The sequence below is a fragment of the Gekko japonicus genome, unplaced genomic scaffold (genome assembly GCF_001447785.1).
Source record: "Gekko japonicus isolate JY-2015 unplaced genomic scaffold, Gekko_japonicus_V1.1 scaffold1994, whole genome shotgun sequence".
Classification (NCBI taxonomy): Eukaryota; Metazoa; Chordata; class Lepidosauria; order Squamata; family Gekkonidae; genus Gekko; species Gekko japonicus.
The window spans coordinates 155,870-166,272 of record NW_015163661.1 but is presented as its reverse complement, the minus strand read 5'-3'; the positions used below and the strand labels follow the sequence as shown (position 1 = coordinate 166,272).

Genomic DNA, 10,403 nt, shown 5'->3' with positions numbered 1-10,403 from the left:
AGTGGGGAATCAAACCTGGTTCTCCCAGATTAGAGAACATAAGAACATAAGAACATAAGAGATGCCAATGTTGGATCAGGCCAAAGGCCCATCCAGTCCAACACTCTGTATCCCACAGTGGCCAGAAATACCAGTGCCATCAGGAGGTCCACCAGTGGGGCCAGGACATTAGAAGCCCTCCCACTGTTGACCCCCCCCCAAGCACCAAGATGACAGAGCATCACTTGCCCCAGAGTCCCTATCTATACCTTGTGGCTAATAGCCACTGATGGACCTCTGCTCCATATGCTTATCTAATTCCCTTTTGAAGCCGTCCATGCTTGTAGCTGCCACCACTTCCTGTGGCAGTGAATTCCAAGTGTTAATCACTCTTTGGGTGAAGAAGTACTTCCTTTTATCCGTTCTAACCCGACCGCTCAGCAATTTCATGGAGTGCCCACGGGTTCTTGTATTGTGAGAAAGGGAGAAAAGTACCTCTTTCTCTACCTGCTCTTTCCCATGCATAATCTTATAAACCTCAATCATGTCACCCCTCAGTCGTCGTTTCTCCAAGCTAAAGAGCCCTAAGCGCCTTAACCGTTCCTCATAGGGAAAGTGTTCCAACCCTTTTATCATTCGAGTTGCTCTTTTCTGCACTTTTTCCAAAGCTATAATATCCTTTTTAAGGTGTGGTGACCAGAATTGCACACAGTATTCCAGATGAGGTCGCACCATTGATTTATATAGCGGCATTATGATATTGGCTGATCTGTTTACAATACCCTTCCTAATAATCCCCAGCATAGCATTGGCCTTCTTTATTGCAGTCACACACTGTCTCGACATTTTCAGTGAGTTATCTACTACAACTCCAAGATCTCTCTCTTGATCTGTCTCTGCCAGTTCAGACCCCATCAACGTGTATTTATAGTTAGGATTTTTGGCTCCAATGTGCATCACCTTGCACTTGGCCACATTGAACCCCATTTGCCATGTTGACGCCCACTCGCCCAACTTTGACAGATCCCTTTGGAGTGCCTCACAATCCTCACTGGTTTTCACCACCCTGAACAACTTCGTATCATCCGCAAATTTAGCCACTTCACTGCTTACTCCCAACTCCAAATCATTAATGAACAAGTTAAAAAGCAGTGGACCAAGTACTGATCCCTGTGGTACCCCACTGCTTACACCCCTCCACTGGGAGAACTGCCCATTTATACTCACTCTCTGTTTTCTATTAATTAGCCAGTTTTTGATCCATAAAAGGACTTGTCCTTTTATCCCATGATTTTTGAGCTTGCTTAGGAGCCTTTGATGAGGAACTTTATCAAAAGCTTTCTGGAAGTCAAGGTAAACAATATCTATTGGATCCCCCTTGTCCACATGTTTGTTCACCCCCTCAAAGAACATTAACAGGTTAGTGAGACAAGATCTTCCCTTACAGAACCCATGTTGAGTCTGCCTCAATAGGTTTTGTTCATCTATGTGCCTACTAATTCTTTCCTTAATAATGGTTTCCACCAATTTACCCGGTATCGACGTCAGACTGACAGGCCTGTAATTTCCCGGATCTCCTCTGGAACCCTTTTTAAAGATGGGAGTGACATTAGCTACCTTCCAGTCCTCAGGAATGGAGGCTGATTTTAAGGAGAGATTACATATTTTTGTCAGGAGATCCACAAGTTCACAATTGAGTTCTTTCAGAACTCTTGGATGTATGCCATCTGGGCCTGGTGATTTATCAGTTTTTAAGTTGTTTATCAGTTTTAGGACCTCCTCTCTCGTCACCTCAATCTGACTCAGGTCTTTCAACACCCCTCCCGAACTCAGCGGCTCTGGAGTGGGCAAGCACCTCTCATCTTCCACAGTGAAGACGGAGGCAAAAAATGCATTTAGCTTCTCAGCCATTTCCCTATCATCCTTCAGTACTCCTTTTACCCCTTGGTCATCCAAGGGCCCCACTGCCTCCCTGGCTGGTTTCCTGCTTCTAATGTATTTGAAGAAAGTTTTATTGTTGGTTTTTACGTTTTTTGCTATATGCTCCTCATATTCCCTTTTTGCATGCCTGACCACAGACTTGCATTTTATTTGCCATAGCCTGTGTTCTGTTTTATCAGCCTCACTGTGACTAGCTTTCCACCGCTTAAAGGAATCCTTTTTACCTTTTACAGCTTCCATTACTTTGTTTGTTAACCATGTAGGCTTTTTCTTATACCTGTTTGTGCCTTTCCTAACCTGCGGAATATATTTTATTTGAGCTTCTAGAATTGTAGTTTTAAACAGTTTCCAAGCTTCCCCAATGGTTTTGACCCTTTCTACTTTTCCCTTCAGTTTCCTCCCCACATGTCCCCTCATATCAGAAAAATTACCCCTTTTAAAGTTAAAAGTGGTTGTGTGAGTCTTTTTGGCCAATTCCCTATTTGTACAAATGTTGAACTCAACAACATTATGATCACTGTTTCCAAGTGGTGCAATCACTTTTACATCTCTCACCAGGTCTTGAGTGTTACTTAGGACCAAATCAAGGATCGCCTCTCCCCTGGTAGGTTCCGTGACCATCTGCTCCATAGCACAGTCATTTAGAGTGTCTAGAAACTCAATCTCTTTCTCTCGACTAGAACACATATTGACCCAATCAATGTGTGGGTAGTTAAAATCACCTATTATCACACAGTGTTTTTGTCTAGCTGCTATCTTTAATTCATTCATCATTTTATAATCCTCCTCTATCTTTTCTCTTTTTTTTCATCCCCTTCCTGAACCTAATTTTAATTAATCCCTAATTTTAATTAATTATTGGAATATGTTTTAATTTGTAAATCTGCATTAGTTGCGTATAGGTGCGTGTTGGTACCTGCCCTGAGCCTACAATGTGGGGAAGGCAGGATAGAAGTCTAATGAAATAATTTTTCCTATTAAATTTACCGAATTCTTCAATGGCTTACCATATAGAATACAACAAACCATATATCTAATTCTCTGATAATACAAGGGTAGCATACAAGGTTTTATTTCGCTGGTATTTAACGCCAGTAAGGAGAGCCCATATGACATCAAAATCCTCTCCCCTCTGCTGGAAGCAGTGTGGTGGAAAGGGGGACATTCTGCCACAGTTGGTGCGAGTGTAAGCCAATTCAAAATATGGCTATACTTTGCTTTTAGATCCTTTTGTAATCTTATTGAATCTATGGTTAATAGATCAACCGCCGAAGGTGCATAAAGATTTAATTTTGATTTTACTTACTGCAGCTAAGGCTGTTATCGCACAAAGGCTGCAGGATAGTTCTCCACCAAGGGTATCTCAGTGGTACACAAAGGTTTGGGACTGTTTCTCCCTAGAAAAGTTTTCTGTTTATACGGGACCGTCAGATCTAGTACAAGATCGCTACAGTCCTTTAGACAAATGGTACCTGTTTACAGACAAAATGGATATGGAGCAACTGATATGCGAAAAATGGTCTTTCTTCAAAAATAGGACTTTTCCCATCTGGAATTGAAATTTAATTATTCTTTTGCTTGAGTTTCTTCACCTCTAGATGTTTTTTTAAGAGGATGTAGTCATGTTCTTATTGGGCTTTGAACTCTGCTGTTAACGATGTCACGTGTTCCCTTGGTGTCACTTGTTTTAATTGGCTATTTTCTTTTCTTGTACTTGTTTCAAAACTCCAATCAAAATCTGTTCAAAAAATTTACCGAATTCTAGAGAATACTCCTAAAAATGTAGTTGGTCTGAATGAGACCCTTTGTTGGGCTTTGCCGTAGAAACTGCTTCTGTTTGTTCATTGAGTAATTGTCTGCCTGTATGAGTTCTCTGGGAATAGAATTTGATATTTTGTGCTGGCTACAACAGCCAGCGCTCCCGACGGGTCTCCTGACATTCCAGAGAACTCCTGATGGATCTAAAATGTTGCTTAATTCCCCGATGGTGGTGGGCCCTGACACTGTCCTTCCGGAAGGCACCGTAATCTCCTTACATCCCACAGATGAGGAAGAGTAGTAGATAACTCACTGAAAATGACGAGACAGTGTGTGACTGCAATAAAGAAGGCCAGTGCTATGCTGGGGATTATTAGGAAGGGTATTGAAAACAGATCAGCCAGGGGAGAATGCAAGACTCCGTTTGGGTCAAGAAGTTCAGGAGGTTTCTGTTTCAGCATGGAATCGAGGGAGGCAGGTCAAGGTAGGAATCCGCAGGAGAGGTTCAAAGCTCATAATTGGAAGGTTGAACAGTTGCATGTTTAATTGAACACGTCCGCAACCTTTGGCTGCGGGATATTTAAAAACAAAAACAAAAAACAGGCTGTACATACCGAGATCTGGGAATGCAATAAGCTAATTTCCCCCCCTAAATTCCACGAAAAAGAATTAACTGTACAAACTCAACGCACATCACGAGCTACCAATATGTTTGTCAAGAATCTGAGCCGAACTGCCCATCTGTTCAGCTCAGAGGGGCAACCGTGTTGGTCTGAAGCAAAAGAACGAAGTTTAATTCCGGGTGCACGCCTCTCTGACGAAGTCTTCCTCGGGAGGCCCGTGAGCAAGCACATGTTGAGCACCCAAATACTTCAGACCGGCCTCATCCTCCTGGGATGCCAGAAGAAGAAGAGGAGAGGACTGGATTTATACCCGACCCTTCACTGGCCGAAGGAGTCTCAGAGCGGCTGACAATCTCCTTTCCCTTCCTCTCCCCACAACAGACACTTGGTGAGGTAGGCGGGATTGACAGAGCTCTTTCGAGGACTGCTCTTGGAAATTGGACCAGGAAGCGCGGCGACGCAACAACGCAGCGTGGCGGAGCCAATGGGACGAAGGCCAGAGCTGCGGTTGTCGCATAGCCGTGCACCGTGAAGCCCTCGCCTGAAGGAGTCGCCGCAAAAATAAGACCTGCACCAAGACGCCGTCGCCACCACGAAGAGCCGAGAAGAAGAACGACAACGAAAATACAACAAGAGCCTTGCGGTCCGGGTGCTGGTAGGCATTCCCCCTTCCCCCTTGTACTGTGGCCCTAGATAGGAATGTGTAAAATGACTACGTAAACCGCTCCGAGCCTTCGGGAAGGAGCGGTATAGAAATCGAATATGTAATGTAATGTAAAAAGAACAGCTCTGAGAGAACTTGTGACTGACCCAAGGTCACACCAGCAGCTGCACGTGGAGGAGTGGGGAATCAAACCCGGTTCTCCCAGATTAGAGTCCACGTTCCCAACCATTCCATCAAACTGGAGAAGAGTTGATAGGGATTGTTGGAGTGAGCAGCTCAGTGTGTCTGGACAAGGGTGGGGGGACTGCAGCATCACTCTAAGGGTGTATAGCTGTTATCCCCTTGAATGGGATGCCTCCGGGGTTCCCTGTAAGCTGAGTTAGTGTGAGCTAGCTCACAGTTTTTTTAGCCTCCAGCTTATTGTCTTCGCTCAGGAAGGAGGGCTCCAGAGCAAACTGATTGATGCCGCAGCCAAATCGCTGGCTCACGACTTGAATGCCAGGAGCTCACAAAGAAGAATTTTTGCTCACAGGACTCCACAGCTTAGAGGGAGCATCGGACGCCTCCCTTGGTCTTAACCTGGCAGCTGCTCTCCGATCTCTCCTCTCTGTGCGCTTTGTTCTCCCCCATACTCCACATGGCTCTTCAGGGAGCCACATGTCTCTTCAGATTTCTCCTGTAGAAACAATGCCCTCCTACGTCCACAGAAGACTGCCAGTTTGCAGCCAATTTACCATAGAGTTTTGCCCCAAAACTAGGACGTTGTTGCCATGCTAGGTTGCTTTCAGGCAATGTCATCATGTTGCCTTCGGGCCAGTCGGGGTGGGGTCTCCATCCGCTGGCAGGGGTAAAGGTAAAGGTTCCCTTGCTCGAAAGCCAGTCGAGTCCGACTCTAGGGTTGTGGTGCTCATCTCCGTTTCAAAGCCAGAGCCAGCGCTGTCCGAAGACGTTTCCGTGGTCATGTGGCCGGCATGACTAAACACCAAGGCGCATGGAATGCTGTTACCTTCCCACTGAAGTGGTACCTATTTATCTACTTGCAATTTCTTGCTTTCGAATGGCTAGGTTGGCAGGAGCTGGAACTAGAGATGGGAGCTCACTCCATCATGCGGCACCCGGGTCTCGAACTGCTGAACTACCGACCTTCCACAGCCTGCTGACTGTACTTCCACATGAATACGTGAAACTGCCATACTGAATCAGGCCCTTAGAATCATAGAATCACAGAGTTGGAAGGGACCCTAGAGGCCATCTAGTCCAACCCCCTGGCTCAATGGAGGATCAGCCGAGAGCATCCCTGACAAGGGTTGGTCCAGCCGCTGCTTAAAGACTGCCAGGGAGGGGGAGCTCACCACCTCCGTAGGCAGCTGATTCCCCTGCTGCACAACTCTGACTGTACAAAAGTTTTTTCCTAATAGCTAGGAAAAACCTTCCCACCCTGAATTTAAACCCATTCTTGCGAGTCCTCTCCTCTGCTGCCAACAGGAACAGCTCCCTGCCCTCCTCTAAGGGACAGCCCTTCAAAGACTTCAAGAGAGCAATCCTGTCCCCCCTCAACCTCCTCATCTCCAGACTGAACCTTCCCAAGTCCCTCAGCCTTTCCTCACAGGGCTTGGTCTCCAGGCCCCCGATCATCCTTGTCGCCCTCTTCTGCATCCGCTCCATTCTGTCCACATCCTTTTGGAAGTGAGGCCTCCAGAACTGCACGCACTACTCCAGGTGCGGCCTGATCAATGCAGTGTACAGCAGGACTATGACATCCTGTGATTTGGATGTTATGCCTCTGGTGAAACACCCCAAGATCGCATTCGCCTTTCTTGTCACCGCATCACACTGGCTGCTCACATTTAACTTTCGGTCCACCCGTACCCCAAGATCTTGTTTACACCAACTGCTACTCGGAAGTGTATCCTCCATCCAGTATGTGTGTTCCTAATTCCCCCCCCCCTCAGATGCAGAACTTGAAGAGGAGAAGAAGAAGAGATTGGATTTATACCCCACCCTTCACTACCCGAGGGAGTCTCAGAGCAGCTTACAATCGCCTTTCCCTCCCTCTCCCCACAACAGACACCCTGTGAGGTCGGCGGGGCTCTTTCGAGGAGTGCTCGTGAGAGAACAGCTCTGAAGGAACTTGTGACTGACCCAAGGTCACACCAGCAGCTGAATGTGGAGGAGCGGGGAATCAAACCCGGTGCTCTCAGATTACAGTACGCGCTCCTAACCGCTACACCAAACTGTTTAAACTGGTGTTTCAAGGGAGAATCAGCCCAACCATTTGACAACAGGAAATGCCTGTGGATGGAAAGAGGCCGGGTGGGGAGGGGTTGGACTAGCTGGTAAAGTAGATTACAGGGGAGATCCATGGTGAAGTTTCTCAGGTTCTTATTAGAACAACCGAGAAGAACTTCCCAAGTCAAGGGGACCCTTTCACCTACACGTGATACCAGCACACCTCAATACCCAGGCCACCTTTTTAGGCTAAGGTCTAGACTCACCGTGCTCAGGCCCATCCTTCCTGCGCGGCCGCTCTCTCTGCAGCGATACCACCGAGTCCGTCTCTGTCTCGTTATCCAGGTTTTCCCGACTACCCCCAGTGTTGGGGCTGCAAAATGAAGAGATGTAAAAGCACACATGCAGATCACACTCACCCAAGATTTGCTCCTCCGAGCCTGGGGTTTGAGAAGAAGAGACTTTTGTTGCCTATTCAAGCACGTAGAAAATGCACACTCAGGACAGGAAACAAGTTTCACTGTCGCCACTGGTGAAACAGAGACGCGATAAAATCCAGGAAAGGCTGTACCTAAGGTTGCCAGGCAGTACCTGGCAACCAACAGGAGCACCGAAGGCAGGGCCACAGGGATACAGTGTTGTGCGCAGTAGTAAGTCACTTCCGGGTGTTTTTTTTTAAAGGAAATGACAAAGGGTAGCTCTAGGAATCATTGGAAACTCTATGGTAAAGCCATGGAGTTTCTGGAGATTCCTAGAGCTACCTTTTGTCACTTCTCCTCAGAACATCCAGCAACAACACAAGGCTGTGTTTTGGGGGGTTTTAAACAAGACTTGTGGGTGGGGGATCCCTTAAACCCAACTGGGGCTTGGCAGCCCTAGTATACGGCACGCTATTTCTGTATATTGGAACCTGCCAGAGCATGAAGCCAGTAGTTATCTGAGAGCTCAGAAACTTCCAAAGAAAGGGACTTAATTGCAGCCCACCTTTATATGCCCACCCGTTCCCTTGGCGCCGCCCCCCTTTCCCCAGAAGACTTTACACAGAAGAACTGCCTGCCTTTCTTTAGCAATCTCACAACTTTGCAGTTCATTCCTAGTACTACGATTCTTCCCTGAAGTAGAAAAGCCCTTCTGGCAGCCACCAACTTCCTCCATTCTTCTGAGGTTTTCACGAGGAGGTGGTCACAAGCGATGGCAGCAGCCTATCAAATCAAACGGCTCCAGTCCACCCAGGCCAGGATAACGTCCTCTGATTGGTAGCCGTTCTCCACGGTCTATGCATGAGCTCTTTCTCTGCCCCGATAACTGACATCTCTTTAAGCAGAAAAGGCCGGGGATTCTGGGACCTTGTACATCTAAAATGTATTTATTATGGATTTTGGGTTTTTTTTCATCAGTATAATAATAGCTTAAGCACTAATATAACTGTAAAAGGTAAAGGTAAAGGTCCCCTTGCTCGAAAGCCAATCGAGTCCGACTCTAGGGTTGCGGTGCTCATCTCCGCTTCAAAGCCGAAGAGCCAGCGCTGTCCGAAGACCTTTCCGTGGTCATGTGGCCGGCATGACTAAACACCAAGGCGCACGGAACAAACTGGCACGAATGCAATTAAGGTTGGTAGAGATAATACTACAAAGGTATAGATACAAGTGTTCTCTGAAATAATGCGATATTTTAAAAATCATGCTATGTTCAAAACTATAAAAATAGCTTTTGACGTATATATGAACCTCATTTATTGCTGTCCCTTTTTATCTTTAGAAATGCTCCTAAAATGTACTCTTTGATTACAGTGTGATTACGACAACCGTAGTGGTATTAAGATGTAATGGAACATATAATGTAATAATCCATGTCTATAACAATATTAATAGTAATTGATGGTAATAAATGCGAGGCTTTAATAATAAACGTATACAGTGGCCCCGATCACACATAGAAGTTGCCGCGGGATACTCACGGATGCCGGGCGGGTTTTATGGGCGTGACCAAACGGGCACATCTGGCAAGCGTCGCGTACCCATTGCCAACCCGTCGCGTCTGGCCGAAGATCCGGAGTGAAAACGTACCGGAGAAAGTCCACTATCTAACGCCTGCAACGGGCCACAGATGGACATCCTCCATCTGATCGCCCCAGTGTGCTCCCCTCGCTGCAATGAAGCGTGCCGGAAACACGCACCAACGAAACAAAACCCCGATTCCCCGCCGTCGCGTCTGATCGCGTTTGGGCGGGTCAAAGTGCGCCGGAGCAAAAAGCCACCCACCCACCCCCCGCGTTAGCTGGCCCGTATGACCGGGGCCAGTATGTAAAAAAATTCCGAATACTATGTATTTTAAAAGTTTATGTTAAATGTTCTATATTTGTTCAGATGTTGATCATCCTTGTTATCAATAAGTTACAGATTATTGTAATATCTGTAGCTCCCTTTTCCCCTTGTGTTTCTGTACCCTCATTTTAATTTTAAAAAATAGTAATAATTTTTTAAAAGAGAGATTAAATGTATTTATTAAAATATTTACATCCCGCCATTTCCCGTAGCTCACGCTAAGCATGTGCTCAAACACCAAGTGATGGGCCCCGCAAGACGTAGCCGGAGTCCCTAAAACACCACTTAATGCTGTGCCTATAATGTTGTGTAGGTTTCTCTCCTGAGCTGACCACGCCACCATGCCTTGGGTGTTGGGATGTGCCTGCGCTAACCAAAGGACCAGTTTCTCTTCACTTGAAAAGGAAAACGGATACCTTTGGCATGAAATCTGCTCAGATCTCTTCTCCTGTAAGCTTCCTCTTTACACACACACACCCGAACTTACTGAAAAGACGGAGGCCTTGAATCCCCGATGCCCCCAGTACGCTCGATGGAAGGCGGGAGCTCCGGCTGATTGTCGGCGCAGACTGATCCGGCGTCTGAATGCGACCCCTCAGCGGACACCAGCTAGAAGAAGAAGAAGAAGAAGAGATTGGATTTATACCCCGCCCTTCACTACCCAAGGGTGTCTCAGAGCGGCTTACAAACTCCTTTCCCTTCCCCTCCCCACAACAGGCACCCTGTGAGGTCGGTGGGGCTGAGAGAGCTCTGACAGAAGCTGCTCTTTTTCAAGGACAGCTGTGCCAGAACTAAGGCTTGCCCAAGATCATCAAGCCAGGTGCAAGTGGATGAGTGAGGAATCAAACCCAGTTCTGTCAGATTAGAGTCTCCCCGCTTAACCAC

At 46.8% G+C, this 10,403-nt stretch overlaps 1 protein-coding gene across 1 annotated transcript in view; it reads right to left on the bottom strand.

Annotated features, from left to right (window-relative positions):
* Positions 1 to 10,403, bottom strand: part of DVL3 (dishevelled segment polarity protein 3) — a 116,259-nt gene that overhangs the window by 31,011 nt on the left and 74,845 nt on the right. Inside the window, exons 3-5 of the mRNA XM_015407724.1 lie at positions 10,006 to 10,127; positions 7,461 to 7,567; positions 3,341 to 3,392 (exon numbers count right to left, since the gene is read on the bottom strand). Coding sequence (XP_015263210.1) covers positions 3,341 to 3,392; positions 7,461 to 7,567; positions 10,006 to 10,127 — 281 coding nt within the window. The remainder of the gene's footprint in view (positions 1 to 3,340; positions 3,393 to 7,460; positions 7,568 to 10,005; positions 10,128 to 10,403) is intronic.